Source organism: Maylandia zebra, unplaced genomic scaffold, assembly GCF_041146795.1.
Source record: "Maylandia zebra isolate NMK-2024a unplaced genomic scaffold, Mzebra_GT3a scaffold11, whole genome shotgun sequence".
Lineage (NCBI taxonomy): Eukaryota > Metazoa > Chordata > Actinopteri > Cichliformes > Cichlidae > Maylandia > Maylandia zebra.
The window spans coordinates 5,822,295-5,848,879 of NW_027490041.1; the positions used below are offsets into that span (position 1 = coordinate 5,822,295).

At 42.7% G+C, this 26,585-nt stretch overlaps 2 protein-coding genes across 3 annotated transcripts in view; both read left to right on the forward strand.

The window, feature by feature from the left end:
* Window positions 1–18,716, forward strand: part of LOC143415939 (uncharacterized) — a 282,785-nt gene extending 264,069 nt beyond the window's left edge. The window contains exons 1-4 of one of the 2 annotated variants that reach the window (XM_076881329.1): window positions 17,165–17,193; window positions 18,173–18,298; window positions 18,383–18,481; window positions 18,551–18,716. In XM_076881329.1, the coding sequence (XP_076737444.1) occupies window positions 18,210–18,298; window positions 18,383–18,481; window positions 18,551–18,668 (306 nt within the window). In that variant the 5' untranslated portion in view covers window positions 17,165–17,193; window positions 18,173–18,209 and the 3' untranslated portion in view covers window positions 18,669–18,716. Of the gene's footprint in view, window positions 1–17,164; window positions 17,194–18,172; window positions 18,299–18,382; window positions 18,482–18,550 lie in introns of those variants that run through there. The other variant, XM_076881328.1, reaches the window with a different exon arrangement.
* A 4,039-nt stretch (window positions 18,717–22,755) lies between these two features.
* On the forward strand, window positions 22,756–26,469 carry LOC143416091 (protein NLRC3-like). Its single transcript, XM_076881467.1, has 4 exons — window positions 22,756–22,807; window positions 23,193–24,990; window positions 26,178–26,351; window positions 26,466–26,469. The coding sequence occupies exons 1-4, from the start codon at window positions 22,756–22,758 to the stop codon at window positions 26,467–26,469; spliced, it is 2,028 nt and encodes a 675-aa protein (XP_076737582.1).
* The last annotated feature ends 116 nt before the right edge of the window (window positions 26,470–26,585 follow it).

A 26,585-nucleotide genomic window follows, 5' to 3' on the forward strand; every position in this document is an offset into this window, starting at 1 on the left:
GCCAAGTCAGTGCCTCCTGACGTTGACAATGACCTCCCAGTCCCAGGCTGTTTTCTGAACACCATGCTGCCAACTTCAGGACTCTTTATGCTGATTCTTTCATCCGGGCTGGACTTCTTATTCTTGACTGAAACTTGGCTTTGCCCTGGTGAGTTCTTTTCTTTCTCAGAACCAACCCGATTCACCTTTCTAAGCTCACCCCAGTCTACTGACAGAGGTGGAGGGCCAGCTTCAGTTTTTAAAAACAAATTCACTGTGGTGTGCCTCAAGGATCTGTGCTCGGCCCAGTTCTTTTTCCTTGTACATGCTGCCTTTGGGAGTAATACTTGAAAAATATAACATTTCCTTTCACTGCTACGCCGACGACATAAAAATTTATTTCCCTTTGACATCAGATGTCTCTACGTCTCTGGAACCCCTATTTGACTGTCTAAATGCGGTACAAACGTGGTCACGTCTCTCACACTGAACGAGGATAAGACAGAAGTTATAGTTTTTGATAGTCACACCCCGCTGGAACAACTTACTGATGCCTTAGGGCCCCTTGGTAGCCATCTCTCACTCACTGTTAGAAACCTTGGTGTTTTCCTGGACAGCTCAAGAAATCGACCTCCTCTGTGGTAAAAAACAGTTTCTACCAGCTGCGTCAGATATCTAAAGCAAAGCCATACCTCCCTTTGAAGGACCTTAAAAAACTCATTCATGGTCTTATCACTTCCAGATTAGACTACTGTAATTCTCTCTACTCGGGCCTCCCACCTTCCTCTATTCACCGGCTCCAGTTAGTTTGAAATGCAGCTGCGCGTCTCTTAACTGGAACTAGAAATTATGCCCACATCACACCAGTTTTAGCCAACCTACGTTGGCTCCCTGTTGAATATCGTACCAATATTCAAAATTCTTTTGCTTACCTTTAAAATTTTAAACAATTTAGCTCCCAGCTATCTATGCGAGCGCCTCCATTTGTGCATCCCTAATAAGGCACTTAGATCTTCCAATCAAATGCTCCTGACGCAACCGAGGTCTCGTCTGAAGTCCAGAGGGGATCGGGCCTTTGCTGTCGTACCTCCCAGACTCTGGAGTACCCTCCCTCTTTATATTCGTTTCTCCGAGTCCATGCAGTCTTTTAAATTGTGTCTTAAAACTTATTATTTTAGTCTGGCTTTTGATCCAAACTAGTATGTTATTTCTATTTTATTTATTTATTTATTTTGATAGCACTTCTGAAGCGTCAGAGCTGTCCTTGCCTGTGATGGAGCTGACCTGCCATAGGACACTGGGACGAGTGTAAATCCAGGCTGAATTCCTTGTGTTGGACAGTATTTGTGTGCAGCAGCAGAGCGCACAAATCAAACTGTATGTTTTGGTAAGCCTGGCCTTCTTGTACTGGATGTCAGTGAGCCAGTAGCTGGTGAGTTTATCACATTAACATTTTTACTAGCTGGGACCACATGCTCAGTTACGATGATGGATGAGGGACCGTGTACTGGTGCTGCAATGTGGGGAAGGCCTCAAAGAGGACCGGCAGCGGCTCCTGGGCTCCAGGGGGGCGTGAAAATGAGAACAGAGGGTATTGGTGAAGGGGGCATATATAAACTGAGGCGGCGAGAATGAGGTGTGGTCCCACTCCTGAAATTCAGATAATATCTCCACTTAGAATAAACTGGGTCAAAGAAAAAGTGCCTCTGATTGGGCTGCTTTCTACAGTTGGCTGTGAGTCCATTGCAGGGCATCAAACATGGATAAGGGGTTGTTTCAACAGTAATTCTATGATGGAAAATTAACGAGGCATTTATCAGGATCTATATTTAATTTAATATCTATTTAACATATTTAATCAATATAAAGCTCAGTGTCTATTTCTTAGCTTGTAAAGTTGTGAAATTCATGGCAGATTCACTTCTTGGCTGTTTTGCGTTTTATTAGATAGTTGATAATAAAGAGTGTCTTTGCCTGTGGCTTTGTTAAGACTGCAGGTTTTTGTCCGCCTGACCTTTGGTGACCTTGGCGAGCTCAGGATGAACAGGCTGTCTGCTCTGTTTGGGTGTGATGCTGCCTGCAGAGACAGTCTACTCTCATGCAGACACAACATCTTTACTGATATAACGTGGTCATGGACTCTTCTCTGTTCTTCCTTATGAAATAATAGTAAAATGACTCTGCAGTTTTGATTCAAAATGCACCAGGTCTGCTCAGTCTGAATCACACCGTTAGAGCCAGACCAAATGATTGGAGCACCAATGTTAGCACTCAAAGAGTCTAAGCAGTACCACTACCAGCTTTGGCCAGTGCAGGAGTGAACATGTAGATCCATGTTCTACTGAGCAGAGGCAACATGCAGCAAATGAATTAGTGGTCTCCACATGTTTGCACCCAAAGTTTCCCTGCTTTTGTGAGCTGAGCTGTTTTAATATTTTCCATGTATTAGATGATACTGTCCAATGCTTCCAGGGCTGTGAAGATGGAAAAAATGATGTTGCAGTCGTTGCTGAAGTGTTGGTACCATTTGAAGGAAGTCATTAAAGCGCCAGAGCGAGCAGACAAGGCAAGCACTCAAAGAATGTGGAAGGCAGTCGGGGAAAGTTGCCATGGACGGACTTAATTCCTCCCAGCCCCAAACAGCTTTTATACTGTGGACAAAAATACATGAAAGTGTGTGTGTGTACCTGTTTAGATGTCTCTGTGGGGACCAAGAATTGGAATGTTACTATACTTGTGGGGACCAACAGTCATTTATGAGGACAAAAGTGCCTCACGAGTTTGACACTCACAATGTGGTTCTAGTGTCAGGGTTACAGTTAGGTTATGGTTAGGTTTAGGTTGAGCGTTAACCATCCATTATTGATGGTTACAGTGAGCGGCTAGGATCATGTCAACTAGGTGTCCTCACTAAGATATCAAAACTAGAATGTGTGTGTGTGTGTGTGTGTGTGTGTGTGTGTGTGTGTGTGTGTGTGTGTGTGTGTGTGTGTGTGTGTGTGTTAGTGAAAGGAACTGTAACTGGTCCCAGTAGCAGCAGGATACAAACGCCATAATGACACAGCTGCCTCTCGTCTGCCTTCCTCCCCTGAGTGAAATAAGATATTTGGGGCCTTTGAATAGTTTTTTGAAAATATTTTTTTGTTTAAAGAAAGGAAAGAGAAGTTTAATCCTTTAACTATTTAACTGTTAGGTGTCAATCCCTGGGAGGGTTTCCCCCTTTTATTTGGCGTGGAGTCAGAATTATGGCTTCTCCACACTGTGGAAGTAGCTCTTTGACACAGTCGAGCAGTCATTGGTCATAACAGGATCATTTAAGACTCGATGATGAATAAGACTGTTGAAGTGCATGAGAAGGATTTTATATAAAACAGTCTGTGTCTGCTCCTCAATTCAATTTAATTCAGAAGACCCCTATGAGTGCAAGATCAAGGAAACAGTTCACCCTGCCTGGGATAGTGTCACCAGGGACAAATGTTTGCTGCTGTTAGCATGAATGCATCCCTCCCTGATGGCTAATATAAGCCCCCATGGTGGTATTGTCAATCCTCACAAGAACAGTAGGAAGCGCCTGAAGAAACCACCCAGCGCTGAAACCCTCTTAAACAGCCAAGCCAGACTACCAGGATGGCCGAGGCCATCATACCCAGTAGCCAAAGGCATAATCTAAAGGGGACTGTTTTGTGCAGGCGAAAAAGAGTCAGGAATGCTGTGAGCATGGCGGGACTGGGACAAAAAATTGGCATTTTGACTAGAGACCGGCCCACCAGGTATTATAGGAAGAGCCATAAAGCCTTTGAATGAAAACAAACGCTGTTGTGACAGTGATGTACACTGTCTTGTTGGTATATGTATGATTTCTATACATTTTACATCAGATAAAAACTTTGGTCATAAGATTCAGATAATTACTTATTAAAAGCAAGACATTTTAAATGAGAATAAGAAAGTATTTCTTTGTGCCCCCCTCTCCCTGTTAATGCCCTACCTGCCCCCTGGCAACACTTTGCTAGACCCGCCCCTGCACAGTTACCAGCTGTCAGCTACATAAAAAAGGATCCTGGTGTTATTTGTCTCTCAGAAACAGTTCATAACTTCAACTCATCCATGTCACCTAAAAGGTAAACCTGTTTCTCCATCACCTGTTCAGCTCTGATGATTCAGTAAGGACATCTCCTGGTTTCATCTTCATGTTTCCCTCTCACCACATATCCAAACCATATCATGACCAGCAGCTTTACAGCTGTGGCTCCAGCAAACATCAGCTGATACTAGAAAGTAATATTAAATAAATTCTAACAACAGCTGATCAAACGTGCTGCTGTTGTTTAGCGCAATATCCGCTGGTTTCCTCTTTCTGGCGCAAAGTGGGCGATAAACAAACAAGAGAGCCGATCAGCTGATCATTGATCAGTTTCATGATTGAAGTAGAAACAGGAGAGGGAGGGGGAGAGAATGAGAGAAGAAGAGGCAGCTGTGCAGCGTAATGACAGAATAACTCCAGCTTTGTGTCTTTTTCATTGTAGCTGAAGTCCGGGACAAACTGTTCCTTTTCACCTCAATACGAAACCCGTAATATTTTCTCTGAATACGAGATGATTCTGTTTTTTACGGGACGGTTGGCAACTCTACTAACTAACCTTATGAACAAAATAAAGTTCACTATCAGTAACATCATAGCACCCACCCAGTCATGCTAGCTAGCACGCAGTACGAGTTATTGGAACTGACAGTAAAAAGTCAGCACAACGAAAATAGCTACAACTAAGCTTGGTCTATATCTGACCCAGATAGACTGCAGGTCATAACTTCTTACTGTGGAAGCTCCGCCATAGCCACCACCAAACAACAGAGTTATTTTTACACATCGTCCAGCATCTGGCCAATCCACCACCTTCCATTGCTCATGCCGTTACAAAACAAACAAACAAAACAAAACCCATCGACCCATAAAAACGAAGAATCACCGTCGGCCCACCGGGCAAATGCCCAGTATGCCCGATTGAATCTCTCCTCTGACAGAGTGATGTAAAAGAGATGGAGTCCAGAGATAAACCCAGAATTGTTATGTGTTGTACTAGAGACAACACACTCCTTTTGCAGGATCCACCTGTGTTATCGCACAGGGAGAATTGATGTGGCCATTCTTCAGTCCTTCTCTACCACTCCTCCTGAGTAAGTCTGCTCAGCTGCACTGACTTCTCACGATGTTCTTGATGAGGAAGCTGATCGTGACTTGTAGTTTCTTTCAGTATTCAGTTATGGCAGTGGTGTCCAAACCCAGGCCACGAGTGTCCTGCAGGTTTTAGATGTGTCGAGCTGATTTAAATGGCTCAACATGCCTTGAAGTTCTCCAGACGCCTGGTAATGAACTAATCATTTGATTCAGGTGAGTAGACCCAGGGTGAGATCTAAAACCTGCAGGACACCGGCCCTCGAGGCCTGGAGCTGGCCAAGTTATGAAGCTAACTATTCTCAAGGCTAATGTAAAGTTCTTCAAATGATTTCGTTTCATCCATAGATACCAACTCATCTCTCAGGTGCTTACAGCATGATAGAAGGTGCTTCAGAAGAGTCCAAAATGTTGCTGATTTAGATGTTCTGTCATGGCATAGGAGGATTCTGGATTCAGGAGCAGATGGTGCAGTGAAAATGTTTATTTACAAACTACAGAGAAATACATATGGGCTTGGATTAAATGGGTGGGCTTAGAGCAGGGCGATATGGCCAAAAATATGTATCGCGACATATATTTGAAAATTTGCAATAACGATATAACTGACAATATAATTGATGCGAGACAAAATACAACTCCACAACTTTACTAGTGCAAAAAAACCATCCATTTATTTTCACTTAAACAAGCAGCTGTTTTTCATGTGCATTAAAGCTATGTAAAGATTTAACAGTGCAAATGCAAATTCCTCGCTGACAGTTTAACCAAAAGGCATCTCCAGTAGAAATGTGCTGACATATCCTGAGCATAACCATGTATAATATCCACTGAAGTTAAAAAGAGGTGCTTTGCAACATTAAACTGCAGTGTGCCAAATAAAAAAGTCAAATATGTATTTCTCGGACCATAAGCTGCACGGGATTATAAGGCACAAGAAACAAAGCAGTCAGATAAATCAAACTATTCAACTCATTCTTCTTGCTTCCTCCACTTCTGTACCATTGGTTCATTAATGCTGTATTCTATCACAGCAGCTCTATTCCTGTGTTGTTGCAGTATATTAATGATTAACCTCGTATTGTGGATGGATTATCTCAGTTGTTCTCCTGACTAAAGTGACAGCAGAGCTGTACGTTTGAACTTTTTCAGAAATCTCTGTCAGAACATGCTATATCATGTTTAGGTAACTAGCAAAACTAGCGAGCTAACTTGCACTAGTTCCTGCTAACTTCTAACTCCATTAAATATAATAAATTCTGTTTTCATGGATGCCTGGATGTTAAACTTAATTGTTACATCTGGTAAAGCAGCAACACTGATCATTTTATTAAAGTTGAAAGAATTTAGTTTTTAACTCTCAATGTGCTGCAGTGTGCGTTTGACTTTGGGACCTGAAGCGGACGGAGTTTAGGACCCAGATTACTCCCAGATTTCCGAGCACCTTAGTCCAACAAATACGGCAATAACGACGGCCCGCTAGCATGTTCTACAAAAAAATAGTGCTTTGTTGTGTATCTGACGGACAAACACCAAACCAGTTACGTTGCAGCATTTTTACAAACCAGTTCTGGTTCATCCGTTTCACTCAACGATCCACTTTCCCCCTTCCCTGTCGCCACCATGCTTTTTCGGCCATGCGTGCATGAAAACAAAGGCACTGCGCATCCGCGTTTTACCCATATTGTATCGCGATATTTCATTTTTTTATCGTTGCCCAACATTATACTGCTATTACCGTGAACAGTATAATGTGGCACAGCCATAGGTGGGCTGGTAGGAATGCTGCGGAGGGAGGAGAGAATGGGTTAGCCAGAGTCTAGAGTGAGATTTACACTTACAGAGAGAGTCGAAACCATCCTACCGGGCGATGTGGTGACAAGAAGCAGGTAGTAAGTGACGTAACAGGCGTGTCTTTTCCTCTGTAGAGCTAACACTCCTGCTGTTTTACTTCTGTACTCCTGTGCATACGTCAAGGATGTTACAGCATCCATGTTATATGTGAGATACTTTAGTCCCAGCAAAGTAGTTGTTGTGATATTTTGATACCATAGTAGCATTTACAGGATATTGTTTTATACAGGAAAACTGTTACTCAATATGGCCCATCTACTAGTTGTTTTTCTCTTTCTCTGTGACCCAAGAATTAATGTGTAGGACTCACAAGCTGGTACCCCAAGGTCGAAAACACCACAGAGATGAGACCACTTCCTTACTCCCATCCTCCCTTTTTCTTTATCTCCTGGAAAAGGCTCGTTAAAGGCTAGGTGGTTTGTTTCAGAATTCACTAATGAAAGAACTCTGTATTTTATGTCTAGGAGTGTATTTTGCTGGGATGATCATAAATTATAGCTGAACTGATAAACTACACACAGGATACTTCTTTGCTCACAAGGCAGGAAGACGTTTCCTTATTTAGTCTGTACCGGTTTGAACTGGGAAAGCTGACACACGAACCTTTTTTCCTCTATATAAACTGCTGTGTATCAAATAAACCTTTGAGTCGATTGGGAAGGCAACCTAAAGCAGTCTCTGTTTTCTTGTTCTCCCAAGCTGCTCCCGAGCTCGTACTAACACGCTGAATGGCATACCTGAGTGTTACTTTAAATAATTAGGAATCTTAGAAGGAAAGGACAGAACTCTGCTTATCGCTCGTGCCTTGGAGGGAAAACCGGGATGGACATTTTTTCCTTCAATTTGGTGTCAGAAGTGGGATGACTGACAGAAGGTAAATATGCGTCTTTCATATTTATATAAAGACCTATTATACCTCTCTCAGTGATCGATCCATAAAGAAACGGGATATGCTGACGAAGTTTCACTTAGTGATCCAGAGAGATACACTGACGACTTCCTCAGTCCCCGAATAAAGTAAATTAACCCTTGTGTGGTGTTGGTGGACACAGGAAGTTGCCTGTTGTCTTGAAACGTACGTTAAAAAGTGAGAAGTTGCTCACCAAAAAGTGACACAGGAAGTTGCCTGTTGTCTTGAAACGCACGTTAAAAAGTGAGAAGTTGCTCACTCAGAGAAAGCTAGTAAATAATTAAATTTAATTTTGTTAAAAAATAAAATAAAATAAAATAAAAAAAAAAAAAAAACAACGAAAGAAAACTGAAAACGGGTCTCACAGACCCGATTACCATACAAGGGTTAAAAGCAGTAAATTAAAAGCAGAAAGACACAGGAAGTTGCCTGTTGTTTTACGAGAAGTTGCTCGTTAAGCGAGAAGTTGCTCGCTAAGTGAGAGTTGCTCACACAAACAAAAAATTGCTAGCAATAAATTTAAAGTGACCTCAGCTGTGCCGCAGCGAAAATACTAACATAAATCCTCCTAGCGTGTAAACCCCTCTGGAAATCACTGAACATGGGTCAGAATTATTCAAAGACCACAGACAGGTCCGATAAAAAATCTAAAGTACCTGTAAAACCAAAAAATTAATAAAATACAAAATAAAGTCTCAAATAACGGCTCAGTATAACTCCCATTTCCGGTTACGTGTAACCTACGTCCGCGAATCGGTGAAGACTTCCATGATCACGTATCCAGAACATGCGGGAGTGCTTATGTGACTGACTTTGTTTACAACTTAAGAAGTTCAATGCATTCTAATTTATTTCCGGAGCCTTATCCCGAACGATTATCGCCAGAAACCAGGTCAGTAGAAATGTTGAATATCATTTGTGATAAGAAAAGTAGTCTGCTTAAAAAGTCCTGTAGAAAATACATGATAGAATGCCGCGACGTGATACATCAAATGTTACCACTATGGAAAAAGGGACCGGAACCAGGTGTAGATGCTTTAACATCAAATAAAACTAGTGCAGGCTCTAGCAAAGAACATAAATCTACTGCGGGAAAAGCTAGTCTTGCATGCTCAGCCATTCAGCCCACAGCCCCGCCGCCTTACGAAGATGAGACCGAATTAATAGTTGCTGCAGCAGCTGCACGCAAACAATGTCAGCATTCTGATCCAACCAGCTCAAAAGAAAGCGACGAAAAATCTGAATCACATGCAACGGGTCTCAGCCACCTAATTGAACAAGATCAGGAAAAACAATATATACGCCGCAAGGAAGAATTAGCAGAACATAAAAAAGAGAAAAACTTTTGAAAGAAGAATGTGAGGAACTTATGAAAAATAATTCAGACGACTATGAAGAAAAACTTTTGCATCAGGCAGTGTCCACAATAGACACCCACATGAAACGCCACGATATCGTAGCTAGAGGTTTAGAGGTAGCTAAAGAAATACCTGTTACCCGAACTTTAATAAAGACTTATCTAAAAGGAAAAAAGGAAAAACAAAGCCGGAATGACAAAGGTCCTCACGCCAACACTCGCGGTAGTAAACAAACAGACCCAAAGCATGATAAAGCATCCACAACTGCAGAGTTTTTGTGGGTAAATAATGACAAAATCACCAATTTCTTTAAGAATCTAAAGAAATTCCTGCTAACAATGTCCAGAGACAAAATTGACTTAAATGCAGTAACTATGTGTAAACAGAAGCCTGATGAATCTATCCTAGTATTCATAAAACGCTTTATGCACTGTTGGACAAGCTAGAGGTGCAAATTTAGCTCAGTTTTCCAGCAGCCGCAGACACCCAAAGCAAAAATGAATTTGTGTATTTAATTTAACACAAAGGGTGAAATGTTTGCTGACACTGATAACAGCTTATGTTTTCTCTGCCCTATGTACCGACATGATGGAGAAGGAACATCCTCTGTGTCAGCTGGACCCTCAGCAGAGAATGAACTCAACATCCTTTTGTCCGGTACTCTATGTCACACACTGTGCCAAAAAAAAAAAAAACGTGTACAGACGCCACTACCAGGTAATCCCATGACTGGGAGCCACACTTTTGTTTCTCTAAGGTCAAACAGTGATTTTGTCACATAACTCAGACATAGGTTATGATATAACTACACCATGTCGTCACATAGATCTAACCTATCCTATCGACTGTACTATTTCTGCACTTATGTTGCCAGCTGAATACCAGAATATGACATTGTGGTCAAAAAGTGAGAATGATATAGGATTTATTGACTGTACACTTTATCACGTACACCTATTAAAACACAACAAGCCAGTATATGTCAAGCAACATCCCATTTCTGCCGAAAAAGCCGCAGCCCTAGATGTCATGATAGGAGATTTATTGACTACAGGAGCAATAAAGCCCACACTCCTGTCAATCCTGTGCCAAAGCCTAACAAACCTGGCGTATGGCGTTTCATACAAGACTTAAGGCAAATTAATGCAGTCAACATTCCTCTGCCACCTCTCGTTTCAGATGTTCACAGCATATTGACATGCATTGCATACACATTTTACCGTGGTGGATTTATGCTCCGCTCCTTTTTCTCATGAAGACACACAGCCGTTATTTGCATTCACACATAGAAATAAGCAGTACACTTGGACTCGTTTGCCCCAAGGCATGATAGACAGCTCTGCTGCTTTCTCAATGGTGCTTCACTCCTCCAGGGCTGCACCCTGATCCACATGTGGATGACCTCCTCCTCTGTGCTGAAAGTGAAAAACTGTGTCAAACTGCTACACACATGCTTCTCCAGCACCTCAAAAAGACTGGCCACAAAGCATATGCAAAGAAAATGCAGTACTGTCAGACTTCTGTTCAATATTTGGGATTCACACTGTCTCACGGAAAACGTTCCATGACTGCAGACAGGGTCAAAGCTGTGACCTCCGTCCCTCGTCCCACTACACAGAAGGAAATGTTGTCCTTCCTAGGCATGGTGAACTATTGCAGACAGTGGATACCAGACTGTTCTTTTCATGACCACATTCTGCGTGACTGTTGTAAAAAAGAGAAGCCTCCTCGAATACTGTGATCCACAGAAATGACTGCCTCTTTCAATGCATTACAGGGAGTGCTGACCTCCGCCGGCCTGCCTGAGAGCAGTAGCAGCTTGCTCTATCATGATAAGGGACTGCGAGAAGCTCACACTCTCACATGACACTATTCTATACACCAATCACCAGGTCACGACCATTCTAGCAAACATAACTACACAACATATGCAAATCTCACTATAAAAGCGAGCAGCACACCTGATTCGCCAGCACATTTATTGATCCTATGCTGTGTTCTTCTGACCGACAGGATGGCTCAGACAGGCTTGACGATCATGACTGCATGACACGTATACAGGAATCCACAGCACCACGTCCAGATTTAGAGCAAAGACCTATCTCAGACTCAGCCACGGTTTATGTGGACGGGTCCTGTTCAAGGCCGAATGACAACTCATTTCTTTGTGGCTATTCAGTGGTGACATTGCCTGACATCATACTAGAGGCTCACTCATTACCATTTCACTCAGCACAAAAAGCAGAGCTCATGGCTTTAATACGCGCCTGTGAGCTACATTTGGATAAGCATGTGACGATTTACACAGACAGCCGCTATGCATTTGGCGTTGTGCATGACTTTGGCACATTGTGGAGACAGAGAGGATTTAGATCTGCTGATGGAAAATAAATTGCTAAATTCTGATTTTGTTCAAAGACTTTTTCAGGCTATACAGCTACCATCGGCCGTTGCAGTTGTAAAAACGAAAGGACACAGTACAGCTGACACAGACGAAGCAACAGGTAATGCCTTAGCAGACGTGACAGCCAAGGCTGCAGCTGCATCACAGCTCCCACCTCCGCAGGAAGTATTATCTGTGCCCATACAGCTGCCACTTGTTACACTCCCAGACTATTTAGACACAAATGTTGATTTAAAATTTATACAAGAGCAAGCCTCTGCATGTGATTACACCTATTGGGAGAATAATGACTGTACCTTAGATGACAGAGATGGCTTATACAAAATCTTAAGGGTTTGATTGCCCTCCCATATTCCCTGATGCCAGTCCTTGCCCGACATTTTCACTGTGTGAGTCATGTCGGACAAAGAGGGGTAATAGGGGCAATAAAATCAAGATTTGTAATTGAGAAAACATCACATGCAGTAAAAAGCATATTAGCAACCTGTCTAACATGTGCGCGAACTAATGTAGGTAGCTCAAAAGCAAAACATCAGCATTTACCACAACCAGATTTTCCATTTCATACATTACAAATTGATTTTACACACATGCCAGCGCAAGGAAGCATCAAGTACTTACTGGTAATAGTGGATCAATTTAGTAAATGAGTAGAAGCTTATCCAACCTCAAAAGAAACTGCAGAAGTAGTCTATCAAAAGTTGAGCAATGAAATAATACCCAGATTCGGAATACCTCACCAGATTAACAGTGATAGAGGATCTTCATTCACATTAGAAGTAATTCAAAAGTGTGCTAAAACTTTAATGACCTGGGTCAAATTACTTCCTCAAGTCCTCTGTGAGATTAGAATGACTCCATCTGCAGTAACCAAATTATCTCCATTTGAAATAAGATTATTTCCAACACCATGGTCAGCTTCCAGAGGGGCACCGCTAGTAGAAGGTGATGTATATTGCATTGTCCACTGATGTTCACAACCTGGTAGAAAAACTGAATAATAACTATCAGAAAGTTTGTCTCTCTCAGCCTTTCCCCTCCACAGTTCCACCAGTGGAGACAAGGAGATGCATGTTGGAGAAGCCACTAAAACCAAGGACACTCTGGGAGGCCGCGCGTGTTCCAGCCCCAGACTGTACTGGCAGTGACGAAGAACCAGCATCCTCACGGACGGACAACCTCAGTGGATTCATGCCAGCAGGGTTAAGACCAGCCCAATCGGACCATCTCAGGCGTCGGATCAAGCAGACGACATCTCCGGCGAGCCAGCGCCCGGAACTAGAGCAAATAAACACACACGGGTAGATGACATCTCCGGCGAGCCAGCGCCAGGATCCAATGTACATACACACACAATCACTGATTAACACACAACGCCTGAAAGAACAACAACAAGGTACTCAAACATCCAGCAGGAACAGAAAGCCAAAAGTACCACATGATGTCTAACCTGATACAGCCAGACTCATTCCATCCTGATAATGGAGAAAATGAAATGCCCATTGTCATCATACGACGCTTATTCAATGTCTCTCGAACCTGGGACCAGGCCAGGAGACAACTGAAGAACTGTTTTTCTTATATACTTTCTTATATATTTAGGTTATTTATCATATCTATCGCATTAACTTTAGGATTTTTCTTTGCTATTTTGTATTGTAGACTGCAACCATGTTCACATTTCTGCAGGTCATATTTTGCTGACTATACCTCATGCCCCATTTTGCAAGACACCTACTTAATGCACTCCTCACGTTCCCTAAAATCAGTAAATGACAACATAGACGCCACTAATAAACCATCTTATGCACCCTCTAGAGCAGGAGTCAACTCCTGGTATGAAAATGCCAGAACAGCCGCTCGTGATTTAGGAAACAGTAACTGTTATGTCTGTTCAAAGGCTAATCCAGAACAGGTAATAGTAGGATACCCCATATCCGGTTTCCCCCTCACTGAGGGACTAGAGAAAATCGGCGGAGATAATGCTCTCTTTAAAGACACTTTACAGTTGACTCTGAGCCCTCTCGACTGCTTACTTAGACACACACACACACCAACTAACCCTGAGACTCCATTAGGCGAATTATTGAAGTTATCTAATGACACCGCAGGGACCTGCGCCCCAATGAAACGCCCTGAGAATAGGTTAAAGCCCTCACTGCCCTTAGGACAGATCCCTCTCCATTTTAATACTAGTATGATATGTCTGCGCAGACTAAAGTTAACTGGCCCAGACACACACATAGATTATACAAAGGATAACTATACATTCTTCTCTGACTCCCCAGGTGCACGCTGTAATGAGACATGGCTAGCTGTCTCTGTGGCTGAAGTTGTATCATATCTGGAGGAACACACACACAGTTCAAGTTCGAGCAGAGAATCGATCATTGTTCCCCCAGACGGTGTCTTAAATGATACTGACTGGGGGGAGTTAGTTAAATCACACATGGTCACGCGCCTGACCAGACCAATCCCACATGCTTATTGGTTGTGCAATAATACCCTTAGATTAGCTTTACCTGTTGATTGGACCGGTACCTGTGGTCTAGTAACCGTTGATGTATGCTGTACTTTCATTCCCAATAACACCGCTCCTAACGGTTCATTCACACAAGCTATGAATAAACTTGAAGCATTGCAGATAGAACTAATTGCCAATACAGGTCACGGTCAGTGGCTACATAAGTGGCTACAGGACACGTTTGGAAGATGGAAGGAACTAATTGTAGCCTTTGTAACCGTTGCAGCATGTTTTTGATGATTATTGTCTGTTGTGTGGTACCCTGTGTACGTTCAATGATAACCCATATAGCCACTAGTACAGCTACTTCAATGTATTTGCAATTGGCACAAATTGACCCAGATTATGTGTCAGATGTCATCAATGATGATCCTGATGTATGTATTGAGCATTAGATTGTGAATTACTCGATTGTTCAAGAAGAGGATGACGTTTTCTTCTTTTTCTTTTCTTCTTTTTAAGATTTTGATATTAAGCTCACTCGAAGGACTAGTTACATTTATGATTTGTTTCACATTTATGATTTATCTTTATATTATGTTATTACATTCTGTCTTTATACTATGTTATCATTTCATGATAAAAGGGGAGAACTGTTATGATATTTTGATACTATAGTAGCATTTACAGGATATTGTTTTATACAGGAAAACTGTTACTCAATATGGCCCATCTACTAGTTGTTTTTCTCTTTCTCTGTGACCCAAGAATTAATGTGTAGGACTCACAAGCTGGTACCCCAAGGTCGAAAACACCACAGAGATGAGACCACTTCCTTACTCCCATCCTCCCTTTTTCTTTATCTCCTGGAAAAGGCTCGTTAAAGGCTAGGTGGTTTGTTTCAGAATTCACTGATGAAAGAACTCTGTATTTTATGTCTAGGAGTGTATTTTGCTGGGATGATCATAAATTATAGCTGAACTGATAAACTACACAAGGGATACTTTGCTCAGAAGGCAGGAAGACGTTTCCTTATTTAGTCTGTACCGGTTTGAACTGGGAAAGCTGACACACGAACCTTTTTTCCTCTATATAAACTGCTGTGTATCAAATAAACCTTTGAGTCGATTGGGAAGGCAACCTAAAGCAGTCTCTGTTTTCTTGTTCTCCCAAGCTGCTCCCGAGCTCGTACTAACACGCTGAATGGCATACCTGAGTGTTACTTTAAATAATTAGGAATCTTAGAAGGAAAGGACAGAACTCTGCTTATCGCTCGTGCCTTGGAGGGAAAACCGGGATGGACATTTTTTCCTTCACATACATTACACCAGGGGTGTCAAACTCAAATACACAAATACACACCCTCTGTGATTGGCTACACTCGTCCTGCACCCTTCACCCTCCACCCTCTGTAACTGGCAACACTCGTCCTGCACCCTTCACCCTCCACCCTCTGTAACTGGCTACACTCGTCCTGCACCCTCCACCCTCTGTGACTGGCTACACTCGACCTGCACCCTCCACCCTCTGTGACTGGCTACAGGACTGTTTGACTGGCAGACAAACACTGGCGTCCCACAGGGTTGCGTCCTCAGCCCCATCCTCTACACCCTGGTCACTCATTACTGTGTCACCTCCAACAAAGACAACATCATTTTGAAGTTCACGGATGACACTGCAGTGATCGGTCGCATCACTGGAGAGGACGACGTGGCTTATAGGAGAGAGGAGGCTGGTCTGGTGTCACGGTGTGAGGACAACAACCTCACCCTCAACACTGATAAGACAAAGGAGATGATAGTGGACACGAGGAAGAAGAAGAGGCCTCACCAGCCGCTGTTTACCCGGGAGCGTGAAGTGGAGAGGGTGAGCAGCAGTACCTGGGCGTCCACATCAGTGAGGACCTCACCTGGACACTGAACACCACACAGCTGGTCAAGAAGGCTCAGCAGCTGCTGTATTTCCTGAGGAGGCTGAGGAAATTTGGTATGTTGGCCAAGATCCTCAGCAGGTTCTACAGCTGCACTTTGGAGAGCACCCTGACCAGCTGCATCACTGCATGGTACGGCAGCACTACTGCAAACCGCAAACGCCTGCAGAAGGATACAGTCACGCTGGAGAAGGATGAAGGAGTCTGACCTGAGCCAGTGTTTGACATGAACACATCAGCACTGCTGTCAGTGAGCCTAACGACAGCCGTTAGCATCATTTCAGTGTTTCAGTCATAAAAACACTTCCTGTCACTGTGGTGGTTACAGTGACATCATGCAGTTTGTGCTTTGACCTCCAGAGGGCGACAAATCAGCACAGACAGAGAGCTCCATTCAAACTTTGCTGCCATCAGGAATAATTCTTCAAATATAATCATCAGTGTTTGAGCAGTTATGATATCAGGGACAATCTAGACATGTGTGACAATACTGAACATGTCACATGACACACCTCAAACATCATGTGATCCACTCTCAGTCTGCACTTTCATTCATGACTTCAACAGGTTGAAATGAGCTTTGAAGAAACATTCAGTGAAATAAATCTTTCATGGATTCATGTGAGCAGCAGATGAACTTTGTACCAACAACATCTTCAATAACAGAGTCTGAATGAAGCTCAGGTGTTGATGCTGCTCCCTGATTGGACGCTTGCTTTCAGCTCTGCTCTCAGTCTTTACTGCACAGGTGAAGGTAGAAAGTGTGACTGGATCTATAGACTGGAAACAGAGAAACATGCTGAACATTTGAAGCTTTGCAGCAGAAATGTTCATGTTACAAATACAGCAGAGCTGATCTGGGATCAGTGTGTTCACACCTGCAGCTACAACAAGGTTTCATGTCTCCACATGTCAGCATGTGAACTTTACTCTGACTCAGTCTGAGCAGTCAGACGGCATATTTTTAAAGTTAACACATCAGCACACACAGAGCTGAGCCCCTCCCACCTGTGCTGAGTTTCAGGTGGAGCCCCGCCTCCTTCCAGGAAGCAGCTCACCTGTGTGTCCGTGTTTAGTGTCCAGGTGTGGAGTGGAGCTTGTTGTTGGTGTGTGAAGAAACTGTAAGTTTGCTTTGTTTCCTCCTTTAACAGTTTGTCTTTAGGAACTTTACTGTTTGTTCAGCTCGTGTTTGATTTCTTCACACAACAAACTGTGTGTGTTTGTATTTCCGGTCTCTCCATTAAAGTCAGTGTGTAATGTTTCCTGGCTAACATCAGCTGTGTGCAGCTTAGTTCAGCACAAATCTGCCGCTCCATAGTTCACGGTAACGGACTCACAGCTGGACCAACGAGGCCGAGTGTGTCCGCCACTCTGAGCTACGTTCGTGTTTGTGTACTTGTAGTTTGTACTTTGAGTTCACTCAGAGCCCACAGAGGACGCAGCGTACGTGATGACGTCACAGCCCTTTGCCTCCTCTACTGTCACTGTGATTAATATTTACACACGAGACACCTGCAGAGCTCTGACGCTGAGCTAGCACACAGCATGCTAACACTAAGCTAACACTAAGCTAAAGCTAAGCTAACACTAAGCTAACGCTAAGAGTTCTTACAGACACGAGTTAAAAAGCTGCTTTTAGTGTGTGATCAGAGTCCAGGACTGAGAGCAGCAGCAGAGCTGATGGATGATGAATTACTGGATGGAAGAAGCTTCTCATTAGCAGTGAATCAGTGTGTGTGCAGTTCTCTGCAAACTCAGCAGGAAGAATTAGTGTGAAGCTTTAACTCTGCTGATCCTCTTTGAATCCTGGATCAGCTGAAATGTTTAAAATGTTGTTCACACGTGTTGGACTGACTGAAGCTTCCAGTCACAGTGACTCAGTGTGTGTCAGTGAATGCATCGTGTGTGCTTCAGGCTCCATCTAGTGGACTGATAGCAGAGCAGCTGATGGCAGCTTCCTCTGCCTCACACTGCTGTCTGACTGCATCCAGCTGACACTGAGATGAAGCAGGAAAGAAGCAGCTGATATTTGGACAGCACACATGATGAAAGGAGGATTTCAGCTGATGTGCACATGAATGATTTGTGTTTCCTCTGCAGGTAGAAAGTGTGTGTGAGCTGATGTGAATTGAGCAGCATGGATCAGTGTGAGGACAGAGAGGAGGGAGTCCCTCCCTCTAAAAGCACTCTGTGTGGGGAACATGAGAGCCAGACCAAAGCTCAGAGGTGAGATGACCATCTCTAACTGTCCATGACTCTTCTCCATGTCACAGCTCAGCACTCACATCACTGCTCCATCATTATTCACAGGAACCAGCCTGGACCTCCACCCAGCTCTGTGTCCTGTGAAAGTAACTCAGTCAAAGATGCCATTAAGATATTTGAGCAAAGACAGTCAGCTGAGAAAAGGTAAGCTAATACCAATAATATCAGCTGATATGTGATGAGAATTTTACTGAAGATTTATAACTTTTTCAGGATCCATCAGAGACTCAAACCTGGACCTCGACCCAGCTCTGTGTCCTTACAGAGTGACTGGTCTAAAGATCTTCCCATTGATTTTAAAGTCCAGCCTGTGTCTGCTGCAGAGAGGTGAGCTGTTAGCAACATGAACTCTTTGATTAAACTGCTCGATGTTGTTGGATATAAACTACAAACACGTCGTTCCCTCAGTCCCATTTAAACTGTCTTTTAAAACAAGCCTTTGGTTTCTAAACAACTGAAAACCCACTTCAGCAAACAGGAAGTGATCAGAGCGTCCGTCCACTTCCTGTCAGGCCCTGCAAACATTTCATATTGAAGAAAAGTAGCTGACATCTCACATTTTTACTCCACCACATTCAACCATTTTGACATTTTACAGCATGAAACTCTTGTCACATGACTCCTGTTATGTTATAGAGTCATGTGACCACCAGGGAGGGATTTGTATGGATGAAACACATTCAAATCAATCTGATTCATCAATGGAAACATTTTTGGTGTAAATGCAGCAACACTGAAAACGCTGAAGATAAAAACACAACAGATGAAATATGAACAAATCGAGGCTTTGAATACACGTGTGTGTGTTTGAGACACAGAGATAAATGGATTGTGTGTCTGTCCTATTGCTGCGTGAGGGTTTTATTGTAGATTTTGTGCGTGTACACTTTTGACCACGAAGGTGTTGAAAGGGCGTAAAACAGTTGGAGGCACCAGAGTGAACACTAGTGCTGTCAGTAGATTAAAACATGACTAATTAATGACACAATCTTCTGTCATTAATCCTGATTAATCACAATTACTTGATCAATAGCTGCAGTTACATTTTTCCAACTTTATATTTAAGCCTGTAACAGACGTTTACACCATATAATGAAGTCAATGCAGAATAAACACAAAGAATGTTAAACGCTTCAATTCAAAGAGACTTTGAATAGTTTTCAGTCTTTAACTCAGCTTCTCTGCTGTAAATACAACTTTGTAACAAACACATATACTAAAAGCTAAGTGTGCACTAATATATAATAATATATAATCTATATTACTGCTGTTAATGAAAATGTTTAATCAGACTCATCACAGGGTTACTGTGGATTCATTTGGATTAATCACCATTAAACATCATTTTTAATGTAAACGAATCAAAGTTCATTTCATGAGCAAACAGACTCGAGAGAAAAGGGCAAATTTACACACTTAACATGTTTATTGAACATGTAAACATTGATTAACCTCCTGAATGAGCCGACCCCCCCAGGGACAGTCCTGCATGCTAATGATGGGCTCTGCTCTGTACCTGCAGGATTCTGTCAGCCACAAACTCCTCAGCTGATCCTGAATCTGAGCCCATCTGTCAAACAATCATTTTCTTCACAGGTCTGTGGAGGTGGCACTGATCCTGCAGCAGTCTAACACTCTCTGTCACTCTTCTTCAAGTCTTTGACACGAGGAACCAAAACTATGTCATTAACAACACTAACAGGTCTGCAGTTTGTCCACTTGGCAGTTGTGTCATCAGTGCTTTGCATCGTTGTGATATTTTAAGCTGGAAGTGCTTCGGTGAAAAGAAAATTCCTTCTGTCACGATGTGCAGAATCCTTCATGTTGGTCGTTGTTATTTTTTTGAAACATTTCAGGGATTTTGAGTCGTTCTGTTCTCCAGATGTGTCGTGTTAAAGGTTTTTATCATGTTAATCATGATAACAGATGAACCCCTAACCCTAACCCTACATGTTAATTTTGACAGCACTGGTAAATCCTTTTTAATGTTCTTCTGTCAGATCATTGATTAGACTCGACTCCAAATACGAGACTCAGAAAACTCAAAACTCAAATCAAAGCAATGAGAAAAGGACTTCTTGTGTTAGAATGAAAACATATGGAAGTGGTCAGGTTTCAAACACTCGTTGAATCTACTGCACAGTTACATTCAGGGACCTGTGGCCTCCTGAGAGCATTAGTTGATGGTTCATCACAGTTTTACCTTCCAGTGAGGGAATTTATCAGTTTGATGAAGTCTCAAAGTTTCCTCTGAGCTTCTGCAGCATCATCACTTCCATCACTGATGAAAGAAAGTTCATAGAAAACAGAAAATATATCTTCAGAATCTGAGAGTCTAAAACTTGACAGACTTGATTCAGATGAAGTTATTTGAGCAGAAACTCCTGGATCTTTATCCTGTGTTGATCTAATCCTTCATGGTTCCTCCACAGAGTGGACCAGCAGAGCTCAGAGGTTCCCAGTGGTCAGTCTGCCCAGCAGCATCAAACACAGCTGGACTCCATATTTATGGTCTGTACATGTACAACAACTACTTTATTATTAATAATAATGCATTTATTTATAGGTCCCTTTCAGAACACCAAGGACTCTGTGGACTAAATGACCAAAAGAAAACAAACTTTGAAATCAGACGGTGCAAATGTGATCACAGGGAAACGTTTTAAACATCGAGGCTTTAAACAGAAACCAAAGTGAAACAGTTTGTAGTCGAGATCAGTGGGAATGAAGCTGAATAACTGTTTCTTCAATAACTTTGAGCTCTTAAAAAAGAAAAACTAGCTGAAAGTCTGGCTGCTCTTATGAAAAGTACAGAGAAATTATGGGTCGCTCAACACTTGTGCACAATATAGGAGTTTAAATAAATCTGAAGAATAACTCAAAGTCCTACAATCATACTGATAAAGTCATCTACAGCTAACTATCCAAGTGGATTTGTTTAAGACAGCTCCATCTGCTGGTGGCCCTCTGCAGGTGCATGAAAGGGGCGTGTTTATAGTGAAAGTAGTAGAGGAAGTAAACCCCACGGGAAGGAGGAGGACTCTCAGCAGCTTCCAGCTCATATTCAGACATTTGACTTCTCACTGAAAGCAGCAAGTTTGAGTGTCTGTACCTTAGTTAGAAGAGATAACATGGTCATAGTAATTAGAGTTGATTGAGCAATGCTGTCCTTGTAATGTAGTTTATGATTTTTATACATCTTTTTATGGACAAGTCCAGTTTTTCTGTAGAGCCTCTCAAGTTGGTGACAGCAGTCAAAGTTCACGTGTAAACCAGAGCAGCAAATCAGGTCCAAATGTGTTGTTCACAGTGAGTGGGATCATCATTGGCTGCTATGTTAACCTCCTGCAGCAGGATGTCTTTGGTCAGAGAATGGATAGATCACTAAGTCATTGTTGAGTTTAGGGAGACAGTAGACAGTTGGAGGAGGTTCAGCCAGTTGACACACAGTAGATAAAATAACTGAAGGCAGGAGCAGACACCTGTATGACTTTCCACCTCTCACATAGATTATTTCCCTGGGCAGCGCCACAGGGCTGGTAGATGTAAACAAAGCTGGAGGAGAGGATTTATTCATCTGAGAAAAGTCACAGAGTTGTGTCTTGATTCTCAATCATCCAGGTACGTAAATCCCAAAAAGCTTGATTCTGTTCATCTGGATGTTTTCAGTGGGAGAAACGTTTCATCATCATCAGGTGACTTCTTCAGTCTCAGCTGACTGCAGGTTTCAATCTCATAAACAGGACATTTGTATGACTGAAACCAGCCCACTGAAGGAACAATGGGCTGGGAGGTCAGTTCATTGATCATTGGTACGCATATTGTCAGGACCATTGATCAATGGTTGTTGATCAATGGTCATGAGTCCAGTTCACAGAGAGCTGGGGAATGGCTGCAATCACAGCATGTAAGATGGTGACAGTTGTACCCTTAGGCCCCTCCTCCATTCAGAGATGGTCTTTCCTTTTCACATAAATGGCCTCCTTGACTCCGCCCTCAAACCAGCGTTCACATTTACTCAGGACCTTCTTGATGTGAAGTTCTTCTGCTTCCCTGGCTGCTGTGTCTGTGGGGATGGTGTTTGTTCTGTGTTGTTGTGTCCTGATGATGCCCAGTTTGTGCCCCAGTGGATGATGAGAGTCAAACCTTAAATACTGATCTGTATGTGTAAACAGAGTGAACCTTTAAGACCAGTTGTCTGTACGATCAACTCAGTCACCTGAAACATCTCCAAGTTTCTGGCTTTGATCATCAACCTGTTGTTAGTTCAGCTCTGAACACCAGTGAAATGTTTCTCCCACTGAAATCGCTGCATTCATATGAACAGAATCAACGCTTTGGGATCATGGAGTTGTGGACAAAGTCTCAGTTAATCAGATAAAGTCAAACCTATAATTGGTAAAGAGTTCGCGGATGATATGCCCCTTGATCGTAAAGAAGTGGATGTTGTGTGGACTAAAGTTCAGAGTGGTGGGTCATTCATAAATATTCTGTTCCAGCTGCTGGAGGACAACATCATCACTTTTGTGAAGAACGAGCTGAAGAAGATCCAGAAGGCTCTGAATCCAAATAAGCCCCAGTGCTTGGAGTTTCAGAGGGAGGATGATGAGCAGAGGAGAAACAGCAGAGAGGCATTTGTGAAGATCACAGTGGACTTCCTGAGGAGAATGAAGCAGGAGGAGCTGGCTGACCGTCTGCAGAGACGTAAGAGGATTTATCTAAAGATTTAAGCTGCTGGATAAATGAGAGACTTGTGACACCAGTGTGTTCAGTCATTTCTCAGTGGGTCAGAAATTGTCATCAGCATTTTGTAAAATATGATTGTTAAAGTTGTATTTTTATTATTATTATTCAGAACTTCCAGCTGCTGTTTGTCATCGTAACCTTAAGTCTAAGCTGAAGGAGAAGTTTCAGTGTGTGTTTGAGGGCATCGCTAAAGCAGGAAACCCAACCCTCCTGAATCAGATCTACACAGAGCTCTACATCACAGAGGGAGGGACTGCAGAGGTCAATGATGAACATGAGGTCAGACAGATTGAAACAGCATCCAGGAAACCAGACAGACCAGAAACAACCATCAGACAAGAAGACATCTTTAAAGCCTCACCTGGAAGAGACGAACCAATCAGAACAGTGCTGACAAAGGGAGTGGCTGGCATTGGGAAAACAGTCTTAACACAGAAATACAGCCTGGACTGGGCTGAAGACAAAGCCAACCAGGACATCCAGTTCATATTTCCATTCACTTTCAGAGAGCTGAATGTGCTGAAAGAGGAAAAGTTCAGCTTGGTGGGACTTGTTCATCGCTTCTTTACTGAAACCAAAGAAGCAGGAATCTGCAGCTTTGAAGACTTCCAGGTTGTGTTCATCTTTGATGGTCTGGATGAGTGTCGACTTCCTCTGGACTTCCACAAAACTACAATCCTAACTGACCCTAGAAAGTCCACCTCAGTGGATGTGCTGCTGATAAACCTCATCAGGGGGAAACTGCTTCCCTCTGCTCGCCTCTGGATAACCACACGACCTGCAGCAGCCAATCAGATCCCTCCTGACTGTGTTGGCATGGTGACAGAGGTCAGAGGGTTCACTGACCCACAGAAGGAGGAGTACTTCAGGAAGAGATTCAGAGATGAGGAGCAGGCCAGCAGGATCATCTCCCACATCAAGACATCACGAAGCCTCCACATCATGTGTCACATCCCAGTCTTCTGCTGGATCACTGCTACAGTTCTGGAGGATGTGCTGGAAACCAGAGAGGGAGGACAGCTGCCCAAGACCCTGACTGAGATGTACATCCACTTCCTGGTGGTTCAGGCCAAAGTGAAGAAGGTCAAGTATGATGGAGGAGCTGAGACAGATCCACACTGGAGTCCTGAGAGCAGGAAGATGATGGAGTCTCTGGGAAAACTGGCTTTTGATCAGCTGCAGAAAGGAAAGCTGATCTTCTATGAATCAGACCTGACAGAGTGTGGCATCGATATCAGAGCAGCCTCAGTGTACTCAGGAGTGTTCACACAGATCTTTAAAGAGGAGAGAGGACTGTACCAGGACAAGGTGTTCTGCTTCATCCATCTGAGTGTTCAGGAGTTTCTGGCTGCTCTTCATGTCCATCTGACCTTCATCAACTCTGGACTCAATCTGCTGGAACAACAACAAACAACCTCCCAGAAGTCTGAAACAGGAGAATCTGCAAAGAAACACTTCTACCAGAGTGCTGTGAACAAGGCCTTACAGAGTCCAAATGGACACCTGGACTTGTTCCTCCGCTTCCTCCTGGGTCTTTCACTGCAGACCAATCAGACTCTCTTACGAGCCCTGATGACACAAACAGGAAGTAACTCACAGACCAATCAGGAAACAGTCCAGTACATCAAGGAGAAGCTCAGTGAGAATCTGTCTGCAGAGAAAAGCATCAATCTGATCCACTGTCTGAATGAACTGAATGATCGTTCTCTAGTGGAGGAGATCCAACAATACAGGACTTCAGGAAGTCTCTCCACAGGTAAACTGTCTCCTGCTCAGTGCTCAGCTCTGACCTTCATCTTACTGTCATCAGAAGAAGATCTGGATGAGTTTGACTTCAAGAAATACTCTGCTTCAGAGGAGGCTCTTCTGAGAATGCTGCCAGTGGTCAAAGCCTCCAACAAAGCTCTGTGAGTAAACATGTTGTCATCGCTTCATTGTTAAAATCACGGGAAATAAATCAGAAATGCTGAGTTCAAAGAGCACTGTAACATTTTTTAAAATAGTAAATTAAATGATCATCAGTCACTCGGTAAATATATGGTAGTTTTAATGTTTCACTCCAGCATTTCTAAAACACACTTTGTTCTGTAACTCTTATCAAAGGACAATCCAGACCCAGCCTATAAGAACATGAGCTCTGATGCTTCAGCCCCTCTGACAGGTTTATTATCCTCAGCTTGTTCATTTGTCTCCAACTCCAGGAGTTTGGTTGTTTTATTCTAAAGCACAAACTTCACCTGCCAGACTTCACCTACATCTTTTTCTGATGTTCATAATTTAAGTTCAAGTTTGTATCTCACTTTCAGTGCACACTCTCCCTTTTTAAATATAAATCTCTGCTGTGCTGTCATGTTTTCATCCCGTATGGAGGGAGAACTTCGGTCTTTATTACTGAAATTGCCTCTAAGGTCGTGTTTCTTGTCAGTAACCATATGTAACTGTAAGGCTTCCATAACCAGTGTTATCACAGAATTACAGTGGGTTCACTCTGGGTCCTCTACAGTTTCCTCCCACTGTCCACAGACATGCAGTTAGGTTACCTGGTGATCTAAACTTCATGCAGGTGTGAGTGAGAGTGGTTGTCTGTCCCTCTGTGGGCTTAGTGGAAGAGACTGGATGGATCTCTGCTTTGTCTTTGATATATGCTGACAGCAAACATTCTCCATGAAGTCTGCATTTCAGCTCATTTCCTTTATACACACCTTTAACAGGAAGAGTTTTATACAGCTAGTGTTTAAAATCCAGTGTTATTCACAATACACAGGTAATGAGCATGATTATTGAATTACTAAAATTTTCTAAAATAATTGTTTTAGTTAATATTGTATGACAGTGTACACAGAATTATTAGCTCAGTAGGCAGAGTGGTCGCCCCATGATCATAAGGTCAGGGGTCGAATCCACCGAATAGTTACCTTGTGGTACCCCTGAGCAAGGTACCATCAAGGTACCAATCATGTGCACTGGACTGGTAGCACTCATAGTCTCATAGGTTTAAATAAATTAAAAAAAAAAAAGGGTTCAACATATAAACAAATTTAATTTGATCACATATATTGTTTGTTTTTTTTTGTTTTTTTCCTTTCTCTCACAGACTGAGCAGCTGTAACGTCTCAGAGAAAGGCTGTGAAAATTTGTTGTCAGTGGTCAGCTCCCAGTCCTGTAGTCTGAGAGAGCTGGACCTGAGTACCGACAGCCTGAAGGCTTCAGCAGTAAAGCTTCTGTCTGCTGCAGTGGAGAGTCCACACACCAAACTGAATGTTCTGAGGTCAGATCAATTTGTATTATGTTTAGTTCTGTTTGTTTATGTGTTTGATGTTTGTTTTTGTTTATATCTTTATCCAGTTATCCTTGTTTCATAGCATTTTTATTCATTTCCAAGTTAAGGTAAACTTATACTAACCTGCTCAGCACAAGACAATAAGCTATTGCACCTTGATTACACTTTAACAACAATCTTTATTCATGTTTTTATCTTCAGACTTAACATATGTGAACTCTC